A 25478-nucleotide genomic window follows, 5' to 3' on the forward strand; every position below is an offset into this window, starting at 1 on the left:
GTAAGAGCAGAACAGTAAATACAGAGTCCAGCACTGCTATCTAATAGTCTAAATGGAGCACTGTCTGCCACTCTTTTATTATATTCAATGAACAGCTCTGGAAAAAAAATGAGGCAGCTTAAAAATGATGAGTTTCTTTGATTTTACCTAATTGAAAACTTCTAGAATATAATCAAGGGGAAGATGGATGATCACAAGTCATCAGACCAAACTGAACTGCTTGAATTTGTGCACCGGGAGTGGCATAAAGTTATCCAAAAGCAGTGTGTAAGACTGGTGGAGGAGAACATGTCAAGATGCATTGTGCAACTGTGATTAAAAACAGGGTTATTCCACCAAATATTGATTTCTGAACGCTTAAAACGTTATGAATTTATGAATATGAACTTGTTTTCTTTGCATTATTTTAGATCTGAAAGCTCTGCATCTTGTTTTTGTTTTTTCATCCATTTCTCATTTTCTTCAAATAAATGCTCAAAATGTCAATATATTTATTTGGAATTTGGTGGAAATGTTGTCATAGTTTATGGAATAAAACTACAATGTTCATTTTACTCAAACATATACCTATAAATAGAAAAATCAGAGAAACTGATTCAGAAACTGAAGTGGTCTCTTAGTTTTTTTCCAGAGCTGTATGTCATATTAATTCAACAGCAGCACTGCAAAATCGTATTATTTAAGTGTAGATTACTTGTCAGAAATAGTCACATTACAGTCTAAGTGTTGCCTATTTGATAAACCAATACAAACAAGTGGTGAGAGTTTGAATATTCTATTAATATTGTATTTGGACAAGTATGTCCATGCCTAGCTTCTGTTGGATCATTAGAGACCATGGCTGTGTCAGTGTGAGGAACAGTGCCATACCTTCATATTTTCCTCTGAACATGGCAGTGGGTGCAGGGTACTGTCAGCTATGCTGTCAGATCTTAAGAACACACAGACACACACACTCACACACACACAGACACACACACACACACACACACACACAAAGATTCGCTCTCTCTCCCCATTCTCTTTCTCTTGCACTACACATAAAAATGAGTCAGTAAGCCTAGTTAGTGCACATAAGGGCTGGAGGTGGTGCCTTGGCTTGTGTTACGGCCCCTCCGTCACTCAGCTCATGTCACAGTGTGTTTCAGCTGTTCGTCTTCAGTCCACAGCCATTGTTAGCACCTAATGAAGTTGTTTGTGGACTCATTTCTTTGTTTCTCCGCTCTCACTCTCACAGACGTGCACACGGAAGCGGTACAAGCAGCCCTCGCCAAACACAAAGAGAGGAAAGTGGCCGTCCCCATGCCGTCGAAACGCCGCTCTCTGGTGGTCCAGACCTCCATGGATGCCTACACCCCTCCAGGTGAGCCTCATCTCCAACCCACCACTCACAGACATACACTGCCAGTCAAAACGATGGGGACGTTTGGAGTCTTTTTGATATAGATACAATTGTTCTTGATCAGTTTACAGTAATATAGCATATTAAACTGTTTAGATCTTGGGCAGAGTGGGCGTTGACAAATCAGTCGCTTTGACAAAACATGATAGGACAGTTTCCCAATTTATTTATCATTTTAAATGTAGATTTTCTAACAAAAGCAATATATAGTCTATGAAGGAAAGACTCCAAGAAAACTGACTAAAAATGTTATAAGTTATACACTAATATGCCACTAGATTCAGGTCATATCAAACTAAACTGCACTGACCTGTGTGATGTGCGCGTGGAACCTCCTGCATATCTGCCAGAGAAGCTTTCGCCTGTTTGCATGGATAGTTATAGCCAGATGCCGCCGGTCAAGATCATTACTAGCCACTGCGCTGTCCACCGTGGGTGGTAATTCCTTCTATAATGTATTTCCTTGTGACCCTGTGGATAGAGGAATGTTACATACCCAAAAAAAAATCAGAAATAAAGCATCACATCACATCACATCTGGCACTTCACACCTCATTCACACCTGATATAGTGATGTTGGTGTTCCCAAACCAAGAATTCCCAAGCTGTGACTTTTGACATGTCAGTGTATTAACATCTGATTAGTCAGATTGCATTGATAGGATCAGCCATTTCTGTCTTTTTTCTGAATTTCAGTGCGATAAATTTACAGAAACATGGTAAAAATCTGATCCTATAATTGGTAGATTGCAAGTCCAATTTTAACTGGTAATACAAAAAAAAACATATTCAACATGAGTAGGTAGAAGGACCCTCCCTCTCCCCCATTACTTAGCATGATGCTAGTCACTTGCTAGGAACTTGTTAACCTCAAGCCTGTTTATTTATATAACCTTTTATTTATATACCGTATTTTTCGGGCTATAAGGCGCACTTAAAATACTTATTTTTTCCCAAAAATCGTCATTGCGCCTTATAATGCAGTGCGCCTTGTGTATGGATTTTGCTTGTGTTTACTGACCTCGATTTTTATGTGGTACACGGCGCTCTGTTGTGCAGAATTCCTCACCCACGCCAGAAAAAGATCCCCCTCTTGGGCTAGCGCGCGGTTACCTTTGACTGCCGTACTGCCTCTCGGCTGTGGCTCAAGGTAGCTAGTTTCCACTGTAGCTCCGTGGCCAGAACAAGGTGCCGGTAAACTTTCCTTTCCACCCGTTCTGGGGTAATAGCACAAACCGTTTCTTTTTAGCGCCCACTTCTAAGTAAAGTTAACCTCTTAACACGCGCTGGCCCACCGGCGGGCCAGAAATATTTAATATTTCATAACTGGCTGTGTTTCTGAATAGTTATGAACAGTTACAGGTTCAATATAGACATCCAATATACCATTTTAAAGCTTAGAATCTCTGCTTTTGAGCTATTTAGCCTATTTAGCGGAATATCCTTTCAGAAAATAAACATTTAGGGCGAAATATGCCTTGGTTATGATTTTAATAATTCATAACTCTCATATTTGCGTTTATCGTTCGTCCATATTTCATCGAATGCGGTCATGTCATACACCATTCGAACCGTCTGGCTCTCCGGATTCCAGAACTGTGCTTTTACTGTAGGATGTATGTTTCATGAATTAGAGCTGCGTCAGAGCGCATGTTTCCAGTAATAAAAGGCTCTCCTTTTGTCCGGGGTTAACCTCCGGTCACTGCCGCCACCCCCCGAACACACACACCCGCGCTCAGCCACAGGTCCTACCTTCAAAACGCGTCCAGACTAAAGAGAATCCATCAATCCAGTCTCCTGTAATCCACAGTTATATCCAAACAGCGCTGGAAATCACTTCATCCAGAAATGAAACTTATCCAATCTTTATCTCTGTTTTAAAACCGTTTTATTCACCGAATTCGGCACAACACGCTATTATAGTCAGAAGCCTCGCGGAGTAATGCGGTACTTGCTGTGCTTCAACATAATATTATGGTCTGTCGGAGCGTTGCGGCTACCGTTGTCAGGAGCCTCGCGGAGTAATACGTACTTGCTGTGCTTCAACATAATATTATGGTCTGTCGGAGCGTTGCGGCTACCGTTGTCAGGAGCCTCGCGGAGTAATACGTACTTGCTGTGCTTCAACATAATATTATGGTCTGTCGGAGCGTTGCGGCTACCGTTGTCAGGAGCCTCGCGGAGTAATACGTACTTGCTGTGCTTCAACATAATATTATGGTCTGTCGGAGCGTTGCGGCTACCGTTGTCAGGAGCCTCGCGGAGTAATACGTACTTGCTGTGCTTCAACATAATATTATGGTCTGTCGGAGCGTTGCGGCTACCGTTGTCAGGAGCGTCGCGGAGTAATACGTAAGTTACTTGCTGTGCTTGTTGATTTATTGCTCAGAGATGTTGTTATTTTTCACAGATATTGTGAAGGATTTATTGCTCAGAGTTATTGTTACTGATATAAATAAAGTTTCATTTAGTGCGCCTTATAATCCAGTGCGCCTTGTGTATGGACTAACACTAAAAATAGACCGTTCACTCATCGTGCGCCTTATAATACGGTGCGCCTTATAGTCCGAAAAATACGGTAATTTCCCCATTGCGGGATTAATAAAGGATTATCTAATCTTATCTTATCTTATCTTATCTTAAGTGTCTAAGGATGTTACATTAGCAAAAATAAAAAACTGAAACTTTACAGTATTAAAAGATGTGCTCAGCTGGTTTCACGTGTCTTTTAGGTAGCATCTACAACCAAATCCTTTTAAAAATGCTGATGTATGGAAAGTCTACAATTTGGATGGGAATTGGCAACAAAAAAGTTGGGAAAATTAAATGGGAACAGTCTCTTTTGTTATGAACATGTTCAGAACCAAAAATTTTAACAGAAATTCTCTACTTATTTTAGTGAGTTATGAGTGAAAATGATTTAAATTAAGCTAGAAGAAGGTGTTTTAAGGTATATACCATGAGGAATTAATTTGGGTTAATAAAATTTCCTCAAAATATCTTAATAAAAATCTACATCACTAAAAAGATAGTTTAAGACAATTGTAATCCCCAGTTCTTTTGACGGCAGCGTATGCATTACACACACTATATAAATCCACCGTCTGGGCTGAGCGTCGAGTGGGTGTGAGTGACTCTCACTAGGCCTCTCCCCGCTTTCGTCTATCCTGCCCCCCCTGACAGACACGTCGTCCGGCTCGGAGGAGGAGGGCGGGCAGGGCGAGGGGACGCCGACGTCCAGTCAGGGCAGCGTCAGCATGGACCACTGGATCAGCCGCGCCATCCACCAGGGCTCCACCACCTCCTCCTCGTCCTCCAGCACGCAAAGCGGTGGCAGCGGGGCAGCGGGACGCCTGGCCGACGTCCTCGCCCAGACACACGTCAGCAAGTCAGGTAACTCCAGCACCTTCACCTTCCTTCCTTCCCTCCTCACCTTCCTCCACCTTCTCCCCCTCCTCTGCTGCTTTATGCTGCCTAAACTCCCTCTGCTGCCTTTATACTGTCTGCGTCTGCCCCCGTCTACTGTCAGCTTCTCGTCCTTTTTCTTTGCTTCCTCTTTATCTGTACCTGTGTCTGCGTGCCTCCAACTTACCCACGCTTGGTGCTTACCTCAGACTTACCTGCTTTATTTCATTTCGCTTATACAGTAGATGTCAATATTTGCTCTTTGTGCTTTAGTGCTCTTCCTGAAGCCTTTTTTTAAGATGCAGTTTGGCAAAGAATATTTTATTTTTTTTACATTTTCCTTACCACAGATTTGGCCAAATGATTAGTAATGTTTTGTAATGTGTGTGAAGTTTGCTTCATAGGTATAGGAACGTTATAGGAGCTTATGCAAACCATGTAGAAATGAGGATTGTGCAAACTCTACACTGATATTATCACACACTTTGTGAAAGTTCAAATAAGTTCACAAATGTGTGAATATACAATATAAAGTGCATAAAGTGGGCCTCATATAGTACTCTTCATTTCTTTAATTTCCAGTCAAATCAGTCATTAAGCATAAGCTATTAATTTTTTATGGAGATATTTCTGAAGGAATAAGATATAAGACAATCCTCTTACATAAGGAATAGGGAAATATTTATTTAAAATAACTGCTCAGTGATTAAAAGATACTGACAAAATATAACCCTACCAATCACGCAAGACATGGTAGATGTCTATCCTATAAACAGCACTAAAAGATTTCTTTTTTGAGACAAAAAAGAAGAAAATCAAGCTCCACTTTCAAATCCACAATACACAAGTGTTTCTGTCCTTTTCTCTACTTTAAAAAGACCCTATTATTATTATTATTGATTTGCTAGGATGTGACTGTACAGTGACATTTAATCAATCGTTTGTTAGTAGATTTGACCACTAACTGGATTCCCCTTTCGAGAGTGCATCACTTAGCTAAGTACAATGAGTCCTGGAAACAACAGAGCTATAGCAAACACCGCTAGTGGCACTAGTCCTGATTCTTGTTAGGTTGGAGGGGTAGGAGGATGTGTTATGGGTGTATGGAACTTCAGAGTTTTTTTTCAGAGGGCCTTGAGAAAACACAAATCCGATCAAAGAAACCCACAAATTTGATTATTGTCCTTGTTAAAAATGATGATAACCTTTGTTTTATGGTCACTTTATTTCATAACAAACAAAAACAATAGTAGTTCATCTCAGTAGCTAGTTATCTAGATAGAAAACTTTCCCATTCCACCTTAACAGGTGCAACAGATGACAAAGGCTGCAGCATTTATGGTGGTCTGGATAAAAATAGTTTAGGAATGCACAATAGCAATTAATTGCTGCCTCCTTTTTGAATACAACTATCAAGCAGCAGCTAGGTTGCTGAATTTAAGAGCTCCTTCTGAAATAACTTTTTCTTTATGGCTGTTTTCTTTAAATGAAATGATGTCTAACTTTTGCACAGTTGTCTATACAGAGCACATTTGTCCACACTATTGCACACTACCTGTTTATCGTTAGGTGTGAGACGCAGTGAGACGTACAGGAAGAAAAATGTACTCTGTTAGACTCCACCTCAGACACAGCCAGCGTGTGCCGTGCAGATGCTGAATCAATTCAGGCAGCTGGTTTTAAATGTAAACACAAGGCCCAGTAGGAAAAGGGAAGACGGTTACTGCCTGTCCTCCTCCCCCCACCCTCAGAGTGAAGAATGGAGAAAGCTGCTTTGAGGTTCATCGAGACCCTCTTTCTTACCCGCCCTGGACGCCATTATTAGCCGTATCATGTAGGAGAGCTCCCCACGCTCAGATTAAACGTCTAGACAGAAAAAACACCTCTTTCACTCTGTCCAGTACCCTCATTCTTGTTCTGTTCCTTTTTCCCCCTTCTTTTCTCTTTCTCTGCTCTGATTCTCTCCTTCAGTTTTTCTTTTTCTCCTTCATCTTCTTTCTTCTCACTCCATTGCCTTTGTCTGTTTTGTGTTTTTTACTTGTCTCTCTCTCCACTTTTATACTCTCCCTCTCTCTCTCTCTCCCTCTCTCTCTCTCTCTCTCTCTCTTCACTTTTTTACTGTCGCTCTCTCTCTCCACTTTTATACTCGCTCTCTCTCTCATTCTCTCTCTCTCTCTCTTTCTCTCTTTCTCTCCCTCTTTTTATCTCTCTCTCTCTCTCCACTTTTATTCTCTCTCTCTTATTCTCTCTCTTTCCACTTTTACACTGTCGCTCTCTCTCTCCACTTTTATATTCTCTCTCTCTCTCTCTCTCTCCTCTTTTATACTCTCTCTCTATCTCCACTTTTATACTTTCTCTCTCTCTCTCTCTTTCTCTCTATCTCCACTTTTATACTCTCCTCTCTCCACTTTTATACTCTCTCTCTCTCTGCACTTTTTTACTGTCTCTCTCTCTTTCTTTCTCTCTCTCTCTCTCTCCACTTTTATACACACTCTCTCTCTGAACATTTTTACTGTCTCTCTCTCTTCACTTTTATACATACTCTCTCTCTCTCTCCACTTTTATACTGCCTCTATCTCTCTCTCTCTCTCTCTCTCTCTCTCTCTCTCTCTCTCTCTCTCTCCTTCTCTGTCCTATCTTAGACCCTCTCACATGATTTTGTTGTGGCACCATCTAAAAGCAGACAACAGGAGAAAGAGAGTAAGAGGGCTTGTGGTTTCTGGAAAGCTCCCAGAAGCTTTAGCTCATGGCTGTTTTGGACAGTCGTAGAGGTGGAATAAAGGCAGAAACATTCCATGGCAGTAATAACGTTATTATGATATTATCATGATATTATAATAAAGTATCTAATGTGAATATTATAGTGCCTTTTATCTGTTTCAGCCACATGGCCTTTTGCTGAGAGGCAGCAGCTGCCTGTTCTGCAGGGTCCCAGTGGTATTAAAATGAATAGAATTTAAATACATCGAAAGTTCACATTAAAACAACATAGGCCCTTTAAAACATCAACACAAGACCCCCCCCAACAAAAAAACAACAACAACAGAAAAAACGTCTCCATGTATACTATGTCCTATGTCTTACATTGCTATAGATGCCAGCAGCTTCTAAAACTCAAACACATGATCACATTTTTTTTCGTTTTTGGGCGATATTTAAAAAAAATCACATTGGCCGATATGGCCAGTATTAAACTGGTCCATACTTGCTAATGTATTTATTATATGTTGAAAAGGACCAAGTGATGCTGGCTGCACTACTACAATTGACTGAAACTGATCATGCTACTTCAAAATTTCCAAAATGAATTGTCCAAAAGCATTCATTTTAAAGTTATACAGTTGTACAGGGTGTCTAGTCTACTGTAAGTTTGTATATCGTAAATCTTACATCGGTGCATCCCTTAAAAACACATAAATAGCCCTGGCTGAACGAGATTAGCTTTTTAGGGGGTCCTGGGGTGATTTTGTCTTTTATGGGGGGGGTCCTCTTTGATTTTATTCTTGTCCAGAACAACCATGTATGTGTTTTTCTCAGACGTCCTGCTGAATTACCTGCTGTTTTTCACTGAGCTCTGTGGTCCTCCAGTAATTTTATTCCTGTCCGGACTCACGTTTAATAAAATAGATATTTGTTCACTTCTACGCACCATAAATACACTTTGGGTGCACGTTTTCATTAAGATTTATGTAAACACAAGTGGAAATAGAGGAGCTACTGACAGAGTGACACAGCTCATATACGCACTTTGTGGTTGTGAACTGTACTTTTGAATTGTTGTTGAAATTTGGCTTTTCCTTAAACCTAAAAAAGAGTCGGTGTCTCTTCTCTGCTTCAGTGTCTTTTAGAGAGCTTAGAGGCCACCATCGTGCTCCGTGTGCGAAACCGGATATCACGTGTCAATGCGATGTCATGTGACCGAGAAAGCCAGAAAACTCACTGGTTCACCTGTTTTTTCAATTGCAGTCTGGATGCAAGAGTTTTATCACTGAGTAGAAGTGTGAAATATTTTTCACAGAAGTCCCCCTGAGAAACTAATCCCATCTGGATAGGACTAATAAAGATTTAAAGGTTCAGAGGTCAACTACCACTACTACATCTACTACTACTATAAAGAAAAGTACCTAATAGACAATAATACAGTATAGCTAGACTGTTTAGCAAACAATGTAACTTTTATAATCCTCAGATACAAGATTATGTTATATATATATGTTATATATATATTGTGCTGAATGTATGATTGACTCAGAAAGGCTATGCTCATTCAAAGGTAAGCTAGAGCTAGATATGTACCTGTTCTGTGATCCATGACTTTCTTTCTGTTTGATGGATCATGGGAATGTGAAGGTAGGGGTATGTGTATACTGTAGAGCTTGCGTAGGCAGCCTGAATCATACTTCCCCCTCCCCCCAAGCCCCCCTGCTACCCCAAACCCCTTCATGTGAGCCATGCTGGACCATGCTGTGCTCCGTGGGGAACATGGCAGCGCCCATGCTCCAGTCATTCGCCTCCCCTTCTGCCCCTCCATGCCTGTGGCCGGTGACTCGTCGTCAGCTTTTAAGGTTCTGGTTCTCTCCCTATTCCTCTTCCTCCTCCTCCTCCTCCTCCTCCTTCCACATCCAGGGCCGATCGCTCACCTCTCACTGAAGCGGAAAACTATGCTCGGCGTAGCTGAGAACGGCAACTCGCTGCGTCGCTCCTGTGAGTTCGGATCTGACCTCCTCTGGCCACCCCCCTTGGAGTCGGATGGTCAGTATGAACCCCCTCCTCCCTTCAACACACACTCTGCCCCACTCCACCGTCTTCATCCCTCTTCATCCAGACCGCCTCGGCATCACTGTGTCCTGTGCCTGGTTCCCTGTGTCTGCACAGGACTACAGGCTGTTGTTCAGTGTGTGTGTGGTGTGTGTGTATATATATATATATATATATAGTGTATATGCCTGGTTGTGTGTGTGTATAAATATAAGATAAAGCTGCTTCATGTGCTGATGGTGTGTCTGACCATCAGCTAGCTGTTCTGTGTTTGTAAGGACTATAGGGAAGTCCCGCCCCCTCCCCGACGGCCCGCGCTTCTGTACCTGCTGTTTTTATCCTAAGATACAAAGTGTGACAAAATCGACGTTTTTTGTGTTTTCTAGACTTTATTTATGTATTTTTTTGTTGTATTGGGTACATAAAATCCAGCGTGCTTGATTCTATTTATCCTGTGGTAATGGGGCTTCTGTTCCGTCTGCTTTTAGATGCTCCTTCCATGCTGTCTGCGTCTGTGTATGTATGTGTGTGTAAGTGTGTGTATTTGTGTTTAATGTTCTTTTTCCAGCCCTTTATGTCTGTGTATAATTGTGGGTCTAGTGTTTCCATTACTTTCCTAAATTGCTGCTCGTTGCTGTCGCGTGTCCCCATTTTCACATGCATGCAAGTGTGATGAGTTACGCTGAGTGTTAAATGTTGTGCTGTATTTAAAACAACAATCCTTTCTCACAGCAATGTATTGTCACTCTCTGACACTCTTAAAAAAGAAGGTGCTACGAATGAGATTTTTGAGCAAGACTATAGAAGAACCATAAAAACAGTAGGCTTCCTCCACCAACTGTTCTTAAGAAAAAAAAATATTCACTAAACCCACTTTTACAGTGTTTTTTATATTTGAGATTTGTTAAATGTTTAAGAACAATGACATCCATATTTATAAGAGCTTACACCGATCAAGCGTAACATAATGAGCTCCACTAAGCATGCAGGAGCACTTTGTAGTTTCTTCTATAATCGTATAATTACAGACTGACAGATGTAGCCTGATATCTGTTTCTTTGCACACTTTATTATTCACCCTGTTCTTCAATTTGTTTGGTGGGTCCTTCTCACCACAGTCAAAGACAGAAAAGCTCATCTGTTGCTGCTCAGTTTGTGTTGGGCATCATCTACAGTAAACCTGCTCACAGGACACTGTTTGTGGACTATTCTCAGCCCAGCAGTGACACTGGGGTTGTTAATAAACTCCACAGATTCACTCATACCAGCACACCAACTCATATTAACACCAACAGACTATCAGCACTAGTGTCAGTTTCAGTGTCACTGTAATGCTAAGAATAATAAATGTTCTGTAGTGGTCCTGTGAGGTCCTTTCCATTGAAGAACAAGGGTGAAAGAAAGAAAATAATCTATTTTTTTTATTTTGTTCACAAAACAGATGTGTATTTACTCTTTTGAGCTGTCTGTGTATGTCTTTTATACTCTTTACATGTTTTTCCTACTGTATATGCTGCTGTAACAATGCAAATTTCCCACAAGTAAGACAATAAAAGGCTATCTTATCTTAAAATAGTCGTAAAAGTATGCAGAGAAATATAGAATTACAAAGTGCTGCTAGTAACTCAGTATGGGTGTCACGATCCCTTAAATCGTCGATTCGATTTTATTTCCAATTTTAGGGTCACGATTCGATTCGATTCTCAATTTCCTTTTTTCTTTATTTTTTTTACAGCAGAGAGGCCTATGCCAGTTTTAGATTAGTCTATGGTCATTCATTGGTTTGATTAATCAAATTCACAATATCTTATTTCAAAAGGGCTTGATATAAGTGATGCAAAGTGATACAAGTGATCTGTAATACACCACATTAGGCACTAATGGTCAAATTTAAATAGTTTCATTAAGATATATTTGTAATGCCATCTAGTGGATTTTGGTAGCAGCAGTTTGCACTATTAAAGCAGGAATGTGCAACATAAAATAAATAAAATACAGGAACAGTCACAGTACAAAATAATAGAACAACTAGAGCCTTAACAAACTGAACTTTATCCTACTATAACAGTTAAACATGAAAAATAAGACTTTAAGACTTTTTTGGTCCCTGAGAATGACAAGTTTTTTTTCTTTAATAAAGATATATTATTAACTTTATCTGAGAGAAAGATGCTCCTTAAGGTACCAAAACTATTAACATATTTAAGGCTAGACAAAACAACTGTTATTTTTATATTTTTATATATTTTTCTTTAAGAAGATGAGAATGTCCACATTCTCTGGAGAAAGGGCTGCGCCATTTGCGGGAGGGATCGTCAATCCTCTTTTTGACTTCGCCGCTTGAGACGAAATATCGAAATTGTGACACTCCTACAGCTCAGTGGACTAAGGAGCTGACACTGTGATCTGAGGAACACCTGGTCATGCTGCATCACTAATAGCAGCCAGAGCCTCATCGGCATCAGTTGTTAGCCAGAAGAGGCATTTGTTCTTTGCCTTCTACCACAAATCAGAACCCACCTAAACTCAAGCCCAAGAGTCTCTAGAGTTCTCCAAGTTACACAATATAATAAAAGTGTGTTTTTTAAATGTTATGGAAAAAAACTAAAGTTGTAGAGTTGCAAGGATTTTATATGACAGTGATGATACATTGCATTTGAAAGAAATATCAGTGTTTTCATTTAATTTCCTATACTAGTGATAGGCAGTGTTATAGGCTCAAACTGCAGTAATCAAAGAACAATCAAAGGCTTTTTTCGTAGGATTGATGCTGTATCAGACTGGAGAGTGTCTGTAACTGGCCTGCAGTTTGAGCCTGGATAATAAGGCCTTTGACTGACACAGAGTAGAGCCGCTGATTCCTCTCCCAGGCACTGGTGCCACATGATTTCCAAGTCGAAACTCTTTTACTGTCCTTCACTGCCCCTGCAAACTCCTCTGGGCTTGGTGGGAACTCATTAACGCCTGCGTCAGTGAGAGAGAAAGTGTGAGTGAGCGAGTGTGAGCAGTCGCCGGGCTATTTTCAGTGCCGTTACGTAAGCAAAGAGGCTGTTTGGTGTTTCCTCTGACACTCCTGCCTGATGGATGGGACGGGCTGGGGTTAGGAGACAGGGGGGAGGGGAAGGGGTAGATGTAGGGCAGAGTGGTAGGAGCAGTGCACTTCTAAGGTATCCAGAGACACCAAGCGAAAGAACTGGCTAGCTTACATACAGTAGCAGGCCAAACATTTTGTTCACATCTGATTAAGTGTATAGTAAGTTTACCATAATCTTCAAAACCTTTGATCTAAAGGCATTAACTTCATCTTCAAATTCATCTTCAAACTCTTGGACATACAGCTCTGGGAAAAAAATAAAAGACCACTTAAAAATTATGAGTTCTTTTGATTTTACCAAATTGAAGACCTCTGGAATAAAATCAAGAGGAAGATGGATGATCACAAGCAATCAAACCAAACTGAACTGCTTATGTTTTTGTAGCAGGAGTGGCATAAAGTTATCCAAAAGCAGTGTGTAAGACTGGTGAAGGAGAACATGCCAACATGCATGAAATCTGTGATTAAAAACCAGGGTTATTCCACCAAATATTGATTTCTGAACTCTTAAAACTTTATGAATATGAACTTGTTTTCTTGAAATATTTTTATTTGGAATTTGGGCAAATCTTGTATGTAGTTTATGGAATAAAACAACAATGGTGATTTTAATCAAACGTATACATATAAATAGCAAAATCAGAGATTTTTTCAGAGATCTGATTCAGAAACTAATGTGGTCTTAATTTTTTCCAGAGCTGTTTACTAAAACACATACTGAAAAATAAGACCTGATTTTTAAAGAAATAATAAATGAATCCTATTTAATGTTATTTGCGCATTATATATACTATGTTTCACTGTGTAACATTTTTAAACTAATGTGAATTAAAGTGTGTGAAAAACAAACACTTTAAATTAATACAACCAGCAAGTACTTTTTATTTAGAGCTTTAATTAAATTTAGGGCTGGAAAATGTTAAACCATAATCATTATATCATCCTAATTACCTTATGTGCCTCATTAAAAGTTCATTTGTTCAGTGTCTGTCAGCGTTAATGCGTATGAGCATTGATCAGAGGCGTTATTAGGTTGCGAGGTTGTAAATAGCCCATTCTGTAAAAGACCAATATTACTGATTATACCAATTCCACCTTTAATATTTTTGTAGCTTTGACACAAAAGTCAAAATATTTATTTATATCTATTATTTATTATATTTAAATCCTTTGATTAGTGGGTGTGTCCTATAAAGTCAGATTCATAAGCATAGTTACAGTTCATTAATACATTATCGACACAGGGGATAGAGTGATTTCTGCATTTAGTTTGCATGTAGGAAGGACTAGCTTTATACTGGAGTTCAGACTGAGTAAAGCCAGTTCAAAAATATTGAATATCAATCAATTTTAGTATTTTTTTTAATTTGATACGTATAGTATGTAATTGAATGAAGGAAATAGATCAACAAAGAGACATTGTTTGTTTAAATGGCGTCTATCATGAACAACTAAATTTCCTCAAAATTTAAGATCAAAATTAAAGAAGTTTGAGGGTTTCAATAGAAATTACTGTGAAGTCAGATATACTACAACATTTACAACACAGGGCAGCCGTTGAGAACTGGAGCTCATTTACATATGACAGTCTTTTAGGCACAATAACAAAAACAGTTTATTTAAGTCTAAAGAGTAAACCCGACAAAGCAGTTGATGGAAGTACAATAGAAATTCACTGAATTCAATTCACATTGAATTGTGTTTTTATACTTATAGTAACAACACCTTGGCCTGCTAAATCTGAGCGAGTAAATTACAAGAAAGGTCAATGAAATGACACATTTTGAGATTTGAAACTATAGGATACACTTAGTTGAGCTATTTGTTTATATATACTTATAAACATGCACAGATCACATGCAGTTAAGCTATATTATTTAAAAAATGAAAATAATGTGATCATTTTAACAGTCAAAAGGCCTCAACTCCCTGATGGGAATCCAGGTAAGGTTACCGGCGGGGGAAGGGGAGGCAGTGGTGGCGAGATTGACATGGCAGACTGATTTAGGGCTTACAATGTGTGTTACGAAGTATTACATCAGGTAGCGGGAGCAGTAGGAGCTCTGCCAGTGGTCTTGGTCCCTAGGTATTTGTGTGTGTGAGTGTGTGTACGAGAATGTGTGTGTGTGTGTGTGTGCATCCGGCCTACAGCCCGCACACTGCCTCAGTGAAGACACACTTTTAGTGAAGACTTCAAATGTCTCAAAGTCTTTCTCATTTAAACCCGAACTCTCCCTTCCTCCCTCTCTCTGTCTGTCTCTCTCTCTCTCTCTCTTGGACTGTCTGCATTTGAGTCTCTCTCTCTCTCGCTATCTCTCTTTCTCTCGCACGCTGCCCACAGCCAGCCAGCCACCGACAACCGACAGCAGCCCTGACTCACTCGTCTCAGCTGTATGACTAATACATGCATTTTTATCAAAGATTTAATCCAAATAGAGAACTCAGCTTCTGCAGAACTGCTGAACGAAATTACACGACCGTTGATCGAATCAGACTGCGCCTCGCTCTCAGGCTATGAATCCTCTGAACCGCGTTACCTGAGCGATTCTCCGCTCTGCAAAATGCGACGTCGGAATCGGCCTCTTTATTAAGTTATGATGTCAACGTATTAAACAAGATGTAACGTGATTTAAGTGCTTTTCTTTGTACGGAAAGCAGAGGACGGACAAGTTAAATCGAAGCGGCTCCCTCTATTTGTCATTGAGCTTGGCAGATGCGCCGCTCAGGGCCATCTTGATGTTTTATTGTGGAGGTGACGCTGCTAGAGCTCTGGCCTCATTGGCATTCTACCCCCGCACCTCTTTCTTGCTTTCGCTCTGTCCCCATCTCTCTCTCGTTCTCTCTCTCTCTCTTTTTCTGAAAGCCCAAATTGCACACCCGCCTCTCTCTTCTCACCTAGCCGCTCGATTGGGGCGTAATGGAGCGTGCGTAATGTCGGACAACCAGTGATAGTTTACGAGCTCGCTGAGAGCCCACGCCGTGACCAAGCAAACGTTACTTTCAGTGAAAGAATTAGAGAAATGCGTCAGATTGATGTCCTCTGATTCACCTGCAGACGGTGTCGGCATCCTAACCGCGTCGTCCGGGGGCCGGAGCAATAGGAAATGATATGAAAGAAGCATCATCCACTCTGTGGGAGTCTCTTTAATGTATCAGCGAGACCTGGGAGGAATGAGTGGTGAATAATAGGCCACGGGCAGCTGAGGATTTACAATCAGCAAGAGAGAGAAGGAGAGAGAGAGATAGATATAGAGAATAAAGCCCAGAGGAGTAACAGAGTGGAAGTAAAAGGGACTGTAATTACGGAGAGGAGAGAGAAAAAAAAAGAGAAAAAGCTCTCCTCCGTGTCCTCCATCTCCTCTCCATCCGTCTCCTCCTCCTCAGACATATGCATGTTTTTGAAGAAATCACTCTCACTCACTCTCACACACTCACTCCTCCCTCCACCAGCCCCTCTTTCAGCCCCTCTCTTTCCGCTCTCTCTGCTGAACAATGTGCCAAGTGTCTGTGGGCCTTTGTCAGAGAGAGGTGGGGCCAGGCGGGGTCTCATCTCTTTCTTCCTGCCCTCTAACCTCTGACCCCTGTGCTTCCTCCGAAACCCAGAGAACCACTCGGCCCCGCCGGACGTCACCACCTACACCTCGGAGCACCCAGTCCAGGTGGAGCGGCCACAGGTGTCCACTGTGCCCCGGACCACGCCCAAATACGGCAATGCCGAGCTCATGGAGACCGGAGATGGTGAGGACATGTATATGTCTGTCAGTCTGTGTGTGTGTGTGTGTGTGTGGGAACATCTGTAACCCATCATAACCGTTAAAACTTCAGTATGTAATGTCCGTACTTCTTTTTGACTAACGAATGCCACCAGCTTTGAAACCCTGCATGAATAAATTAGTCAAGCTTTGATAGAAACAGTGCTGGTCCTTTTCTGCTCTTATCCTGAAGGGAAGTTAAATATTCTTTGTTTTTTTGTAAGTTTAGCATGCAAGTGTTGGTCCCATAAATTTTGTTCCTTTGAAGTTACTATATAATAAGCTGGATTAATAACTGAATTACATCCACATGCCAAAAATCATTTCAGGAACTAGTATCCTATGGAACATGGAAGCTAAAGAATGCTGCACTGAACTTCTGTCATATTCTACCAGAACTTGTTCCACAACTTGTTGTCAAGATATTAACACTGGTCCATCTCCAGATTATTTAATCTTAGCTATATAATAAGACAGCACTGATTTTTGTCTTATGTTGATACAAGTGATACAAGTGCACTAATAACTCTCAACCGTCCACATGGGCTACCACAGCAACACCATGACAACCAACAGTGACACCAAGTACCACTAGAAAACATAGGATTTGCCTTTTAACTGTCTAAATAAAGGTTCCAAAGTACAATGGTACATAAATACAAGGTAATGCCTGGATAAGTTCTCGAAAAATAAAAATAGGCTGAAGGTTTTGGAAAAGTCATGGGAATTTGGGCTACAAATCTATTTTGAGCTAACAAATACGTCAGCTCAGAGTTAATTCAGCAATTTATCCTTACAATATGGAGCTCTCAGGATCTGACACACATTTTATTACTAAAATTATGTGTCAGATTCATTTTAGACCCACTAAAGTCAATTTCGATTATAGTTTTAAAGTGTCTGCACTAATGTTTAAAAAATTGTATGGTCATGGGAATTTGCCATAAAAGTGTATCAACCCTGTAAATTAATCCAAGCAAGAATTAAATAGCACTATAGCACTGGCTGAAATGCCATTGAAATGACCTTGCAACACTGTAGCGCCCATCTGGCAAACACTTAACAACATCATAGCAACCACCATTTTTCCTTCAGGAAATGAACCTTTATAATCAACTAAATTCTCTTCAACACACTAAAAACATGACTGTGATGTTACTTGAAGGTTTAGAAAACACACATCAATACAGCAAGTATAAATAATTTTAAACATTAAAAAAATCATTACTTTAATTAAACAAATCCCATCCCATCAGCTTCTAAGCTGCACAGAAAATTAAAAAAGCTACTAAACACATGCTTGTTCTCTAGTTCTATAGGGTGTTCATATACACCCTACATGTCTCCTTCGTTCATTAGGATATGCATTCTCATTGGCGTGCAGTATAACGTGTGCTGTTGATGGACAGCTCTGTCTGCCTGAGCTCTCACTCTGGTATTTGTAGTGATGGATCCTCTGAGATTAGGCCATGATTGAGAGCATTGATCTGCCTATTTTATGACAATTTAATTTGCTCCCCGGGGACGTCCCCAGGCGTCTGCATTTGACTGCATTTGTCAGAAGCATTAATCAATAACCTTGGCGGAATAGATTTGTTCGGAGTGACGTGAAAATTCAGGCATTAGATAATAAGAAAACGGAAGAGTTGGGAGCGGAAAGCAGGTCTACCCAGCCAGCCAGCTAATTTGTTCTGACTTCCCTCATCCCGAGCTGCTCTGTTTGTTTATGCGTGTATGTGTGTGTGTGTGTGTGTGTGTGTATACATTTGTTTGTTGGTTGGTTCATTCAGATGATTCTGTGCATGAATGCGAGTGCCTGTGTGCCAGGAAATTCTGCTTCATGTGTGAATGTGAGTTTGAGCTAAGGGATACTTGCCAGAATTTCTGGGCCAATAATGATAACCGATAATAAACAGGTCAGGTAGCAGGAATACATCATAGTCTCTTATAATAATAAGTGAAAATATTACTTTCTCGCATTTGAACTGTCATATTACAATCTATATTTAAAGTACAGTGTACAGAGTAGAGCTATATATTGCAAAATAAAGGAATATTTTAATTTTAAAAAAGATATGATTTTTTTAATGTTTCTAATATTTCAGAATACATTATATTGTTTATGTATTGGAATTATACAGTATCGACTTAAGTTATGAAATATGTTATAATATTGTGACTGTGATATTTCTTGATTTATTGTACAAAGCTATGACTTACAAAGCCAGACATGACTTAATGTTAATTATTCCGTATTTTTTTGACTATAAGGTGCACTTAAAATCATTTACTTTTCCCAAAAAATCATCATTGCGTCTGTTAATCTGGTGCGTCTTATGTATGAATTCTACTAGTCAGGTTGTAAGGAGCAGTGAAGCCACTTTGGTGAAGTGCAGTGCTATAATGGAGTTTCAGTAAAGTTTCTCCAGCAGTTTTAGCATTAGCCGCTAATCACTAGCTGTTTGGCTGTTTTTAAAGGTGAGTATAATTAGCCTGTAGTCTGTGTGTTTACTGTGTTAAAACAAGCTTCGTTGGACAAACCGCTAACTAATATCACCCTGGCTTACCGGAACACTCAGGGTTCCTCAGTGTATGGCTGTCAGGCGGCATTAGCAGCTAACCACGGCTAGTACTAGTGGTTAGCCTCTAATTCTAATGCTGCTGCACCCAGCCTTAGTGAAAATCTGAAAATCTAAGGCTACTGTAAATAAATGGAAGAGCTTTACCCACCAAAATAAAGGTTTTTCAGGAGTGGAATCTGTGTAGATTAACTTTAAAAGAAAATGTTTTTATAAATTACAGTTTTGTTACCTAGCTTAGCTTAGCTTTACAGGTCTCGCCCCCCAGCGGCAAAACATAGACCAGAAAATAGATATTTATTGATAGTGTGCCTTATAATATGGTGTGCCTTAAAGTGCAAAAAATATTAAAAGTAAATGTAACATAATGTTGCAACATATCTCTTCTAATTGAACAGTATTGGTGACTCTCATTTGCAGTGCCAATGGGCTTTGTTCATTTAACAGACTGGAAAAAAAATAGAAATGTAGATTTTGTAAATATACCAGAATCACAAAATAAATCACATGGAGTACTATAGCTACTGTATCACATCTAAACATCCGCCTGGGATACCACATCAGTTACCTAGTAACACCACAGCAACCAACTTAGATGCCTTAGCAACCACTTGGCACCACCTGGGGTACCATAGAAACCATAGAGTATTGATTCTGTTGCGTCGACTGAGAAGTTATCCATTTAAGACAACCAGCATGTATGAAACCTGTTAAGAATGAGTGGGATTATGTGTGCTAACCTTTGGCAAAGGGAAATCTAACCCTTTTAGTACAGTAGCAGAGATTGTGTAGGATCTGTTCATTCAGATCATTAAAACAAAATTATAAAAATATGACAAATAGTGAAAAAGGAGAAAAAACTGAACAGTATTAATATAGTTTATTGGTAATTCTATATTTTCTGCTATTTTATGTCACATTTACCTACTTTAAGTGGACATGTACACTGTATTAACTCCGCTGTGTGATTTACAGGAGTTCCGGTCAGCAGTCGAGTCTCTGCTAAGATCCAGCAGCTGGTGAACACTCTGAAGCAGCCGAGGAGGCCTCCGCTCCGGGAGTTTTTCGTTGATGACTTTGAGGAGCTTCTTGAGGGTAGGCTCACAGAACACCTTAACAGGCCTTCATCACAGTTTACACACTGTTAACATACTGTTTTAATATCTGTGGGTTCTGACTTGTTACACCACCAGTAATTAGAACTTATTTAAGCCTAAGGCCACTTGGTATTGCATAGGCCTGTAGATATAGAAAATATTAGAAAAGAATAATGATAATAATAATCCAGGGGTTGCATGATATTTTCACAACAGAACGTCTGGCAGGCAGAGAAGGGCTTTTTAATGAATAATTGATATGGTCTGTTCTAGCCTATGGTGTATTAGTTTTATCTAACATTGCATTTTGCTCTGCAGTGAGTATTTGCCAGGCGTAACAATTTTTGAGCCTGTATTTCTATTTCTATGTTTATAAGCTCACAAAGTTAGTTATTTGCATACAAATGGAATCTGATTACAATGAGTACATACATAAACATGTATCTATCTTTATTAGATTGATAGATTGATTGATTAATTGATGGTGATGTTTCCATTGCAGTCCAACAGCCTGACCCGAACCAGCCTCGGCCGGAGGGAGCCCAAATGCTGACCATGCGAGGGGATCAGCTGGGCGTGGTGACAAACTGGCCTCCGTCCCTGGAGGCAGCTCTGCAGCGCTGGGGCACTATCTCCCCTAAAGCCCCATGCCTCACCACCATGGACACCAACGGCAAGCCCCTCTACGTCCTCACTTATGGTAACTCCACTATAAACCTTTACTTTATTTACACAATGGATGGGTTTTATATATTCAAATATAAACCTGAAATCATATTTCGTTTAATATTTCACTTTAGTACATGTCTTTAAGGTTTTAAGCTCTAGTATATCTAACATTTTATCTATTTTTTTGCCCTTTCACAGTATTTTTTCACATAAATTTTTTGTCATTTTACATGATTTCAATCTGATATTTTGTTTTTATATGTTGATGAAGCAACCAATAGAAATGCTCCAGAATCTTTTTATACTGATTTACATTTATTTTGTTTTCCCTTGTAAAGAGGCCATTTTAGAGATACAAGGTTTTTGCATGATAGTGATAATATGTTTTGGAATGCAAATGGTCTCAAAATCAAAGCACAACAACATGCACCCTGTGGACCCAAATATTGGGACACCTTCTCATTCATTTCACTCATCCTTTCTTCCTAAATTAACATTATTAAAACAACGGTTGATCCTGGTGTTGTTGGAGTAACTGTCTCTACTGTCCAGGAAAGACTTCATACTAGATTTTGAAGTATTGCTGTGAGAATTTGATTGCATTAGGTGACAATAGCTTAGTTAAGATTAGGATGTTGGAAGATCACCACTCCACCTAATCCCCAACTCCCCACTTTATCCCAAAAGTACTGGATGGAACACCATCATTTTAGTAATCACCATATCCTGTATGCTAAGACACTCCTGGCATTGGGCACAGTGCCAACAGTTTCCTGTTTATGCAGCTTAAAATAACTCAACACATTCATTAGAATAAGATGTAGTGCATATGGAAATGTTTCAGACAAAAGACGTCAAACAGTCAGGACAGACAGTCCGGACAGGTCCGGACATGACTTTCTACTAGATGATGGAACATTGCTGTCAGAATATGATTGAATTCAGCAACAAGAGTGTTAGTGAGGTTAGTATGTTGGATGATAATCATCCAACCTCATCCTCAGCATCCCAACCCATCCCAAAAGAACTGAATGTAGCACCATCCTCCTAATTACAACTATCAATATAAATTCAGGAGCACACCATATATTAACCATATTGCCAATGGGTAAATATACAGCTCTGGAAATGGATGAAATAACAAAAAGATGCAGAGCTTTCAGACATCAAATGATCATAATCATAAAGTTTTAAAAGTTCAGAAATCAATATTCGGTGGAATAACCCTGGTTTTTAATGACAGTTTTCATGCATCTTGGCATGTTGTCCTCCACCAGTCTTAGACACTGCTTTTGAATAACTTTATGACACTCCTGGTGCAAAAAATCAAACAGTTCAGCTTGATTTGATGGCTTGTGATCATCCATCTTCCTCTTAATTATATTCCAGAGGCTTTCAATTTGGTAAAATCAAAGAAACATCATTTTTATGTGGTCTCTCATTTTTTTTTCCAGAGCTGTATATTCAACTTAAGATATCTGAATGCATTAATTATAAGGGGGTATCCACAAACTTGTGGACACATAATTTTGTAGAAATATCCTAAAAAGTATTTTTTTTTTTTAGTTTAAATGATTATTTTGTAGATTTAATATTTATATAATATTTATTGTTATTAAGATTTGTTCAATGTCAGTGATGTTTATATGCAGTATCTCCATTCTCAAACTTTAAAGTTGGCTCAACTCAGTCCTCATGTATGGATGACCCTGTATGCTAACAATATCCTCATGGGCATAGTCAAATGTTATTTGTTTAAATATGCAGATATTTGAATAACTGATTTTTCCCATGCTCAATGCATGTACGCATGAGAATGTATGTAAATGCTTTTTACCGTGTCAGTCATTTGAAATGGTCTTCTCGTGTGTCTTCAGTGCTTGTTTACCCATGAGTGTGGAATCTTGGCTTTAGGTGAATAAGATTAGCATGTGTTGCTGATGGTTGAAGGTTGAGAGAGGATGTATATATGTGTGTGTTTTATTTGTATTGATATGTATGTGTGTGAGGTGCTCGCCCCTTTGTCAGCTGAGCTCTCTCTCTCTCAGTGAGGATCCTGCCTTCAGCATATCACGGGTGAGGGTGTGTGAGGGGGTTGCAGTGTTGAGTTGCTGTGTGTGTGTGTGAGTGTGTGTGTGGTTTTGCAGTGAACAGCTCTTTCCTCTCATCTCTGTAGTGCTTAACATTTTTCTTCTCTGTTCCTCTGGGGGAGTGAGAGCAGCCTCATTTCTCTCTCAATCTCTTTCTCTGTGTCATACACACACACACACACACACACACACACACAAACATTAACACACATATACACACATCTCATCTGAGGCACCAGAAAAAGGATGTCTTTATTCGACTGTGTGTAGAGTTTTATTATTAATATTGCATTAATGATATTTTTCTTGTAATTTGATATTGTCTGTAGGTTTCCATATAAGTATCCAGTATATTTGGATACTGCTCTTGGAAACGAGTTCAAAGCACAAATGATTTACCTCAGATGGTCTCTCGTTTTCTCTTTCTGCCTCTGCCAGCAGCCAGTCAGGGCAGGCCTATTTGCAGAGCCTAATTTGACTTCAGTTAGCTGTAATCGCTCTGTAACCTATTTGGCCGCTTCTGTTTTAAAGGCAGTAATATAAAGCTACAGGTCATTTGCAGATATTGCCACAACTTTGACCACACCTTGGAAACAACCTCAAAAAGGAAGCACAGCATATGCATTTATTTTTCTTAGACATTAAACTAATTTATGAAGCAGTCTTTATAAAGAGCTTGAAGAAATTGGTCTAAAAAGCTCAGGCAAAAAACAGCACTCTAATTTACTAGTGAAGCTACACATGCTGCAACTAATGGCGCTTACTATTTATCTATTTAATAATATTACTATAGTTTACTGTATTATTATCCTGATTAGAGCGTGTACATAAATATATAGGTGATCTTTTTAGTCTGTACAGTTTTGTAATGAATGAATTATCATCACATTTACACTGACGAAAGCCAATACCAAAATTCCTGGTAAAATGATCAGTAAACAGCTTTGGAATGCCAAAACCTATTCTTTACCATGTCAGTTTACTTTATCTTTTTTTGAGTAAGAGGCTCTCAGCTGGATGGGACATTCCATTTCCAAAGTTTTACAGGCTTTTAAGTAACATTCCTTGACCCGTATTTTCATATTTGTTACAGGAATACATCACAGAAGGCATTACCACTCATAGTGGACAGTGCAGTGGATGGTAATGTAAACAGACAAGCAAGTAACATCCACATTCAATATATTCAAGGATGTTGCAAGTTCGTTCTTTAGCTTTTATAGGGCAACAGATTTATCATGTGAGTGTATTGATATTGAGACAGAATTTGCTGCTATCCCTCGAATTAAAGCACTAATTAAAGCATTCTACTGCATCCAGCAACCAGCTCTCACTATCAATGACCAGCTCAACATACAGAAGCTGCCAGAAGTCTCTGTGAAATGACTGAGGAATTTTTAGGCCTCTAATGAAAGAGAGCAAGTGCTTAGACAGTTGTGCCACTCAAAATCTCGCATTCACACCATTGGAAATCGTGTAAAATTTAATGTAAATATCAGTTCAAGGAGATTTAGTCCCTAGTTTCCACAGGTGTCAAGTAACTAAGTACAAATTCTTCATTACCTTTCTTACGTAGAAGTTTTGGTTATCTATTCTTTACTGGAATAATTATTTTTTAGACGACTTTTTAGTTCAACTCGTAACATTTTCTTATAATCATCTGAACTTTCTTCTCCTTACATAAAAAAAAATGGCCTTGTCACACCTATTTCATTTCAGCTTATTTTCATTCCGGCTTCTCATCATTAAAAAAATACCTATCCAGGTAAAATTGTGGTTGGATGAGGAATATAAACATATACCATTCTGACACCCTATTGGTTTATACACAATTCATCACACCTGCACACATAGGTCACGCCCACACACTCCAGCAAGAACATTGCAAATGTATAGAGCCTAGCATGAAGATGATCTGTAGCTCAAGAGACTCAAGAGAACTCGCGCCAAATGCCCAACTAAGCTTCTTTAATATATTTGCATTGTACTGAAATACATTCAATGGGCATATATGGACATATATGCAGCTGAAACAGCCTAGTGTATCCCAAATTTTTTCAACATTAACATTTTAATATGACATTATAGTCATTATGGCTTTGAGGAGAGGGTGTAGTGCACTATATGACTCTGTGTTGTGGCCTAAGCGTTTGTCTTTAATGGCATTTTGTCCCCTAACGTTACTTTTATTTTTATAATTTTAGTAGATATAAAACCAATACTTTTACACTTTTACTTGAGTAAAAAGCTTGAGTTGATACTTTAACTTTTACAGAAGTATTTTAAACTCTATTATCTATATAGGATGAGTAATGAATGTTAATACTTTTCACACCTTCGCTTGTTTCTATTTATGTTTCTATTTATGTAGAACATAAATAGGATTTCAGCATCAGCAAGCAACTGCCTGCTTACTATTTTTTTCTCTTCATGCCTGACAGAAACAGTTACTGGCCTTTATCTCCTTTTTTGGCTTTTGGAATGCTGGGATATGTATCAAACTATTTGCTTCATATCACCCAGCTTCACCATGCCATCATTTCCTGCCCAGTCCAGCGTTTGTCTGGTCAGGTTTGCCCGTGGTCCGGATGACCCGCCCACCCCCCTGCTCTGGCTGCTTGTGGAGCTGTGA

At 39.4% G+C, this 25478-nt stretch overlaps 1 protein-coding gene across 11 annotated transcripts in view; it reads left to right on the forward strand.

The window, feature by feature from the left end:
• dip2ca (disco-interacting protein 2 homolog Ca) overlaps nt 1-25478 on the forward strand; it is a 190742-nt gene that overhangs the window by 103994 nt on the left and 61270 nt on the right. For 6 of the 11 annotated variants that reach the window (XM_049463090.1, XM_022681072.2, XM_022681076.2 and 3 more), the window contains 6 exons: nt 1238-1363; nt 4547-4795; nt 9434-9559; nt 16263-16397; nt 19966-20085; nt 20590-20787. In XM_049463090.1, the coding sequence (XP_049319047.1) occupies nt 1238-1363; nt 4547-4795; nt 9434-9559; nt 16263-16397; nt 19966-20085; nt 20590-20787 (954 nt within the window). The remainder of the gene's footprint in view (nt 1-1237; nt 1364-4546; nt 4796-9433; nt 9560-16262; nt 16398-19965; nt 20086-20589; nt 20788-25478) is intronic. The other 5 variants (XM_022681084.2, XM_022681095.2, XM_022681098.2 and 2 more) reach the window with 2 other exon arrangements.

Source organism: Astyanax mexicanus, chromosome 1 (assembly GCF_023375975.1).
Source record: "Astyanax mexicanus isolate ESR-SI-001 chromosome 1, AstMex3_surface, whole genome shotgun sequence".
Classification (NCBI taxonomy): Eukaryota; Metazoa; Chordata; class Actinopteri; order Characiformes; family Acestrorhamphidae; genus Astyanax; species Astyanax mexicanus.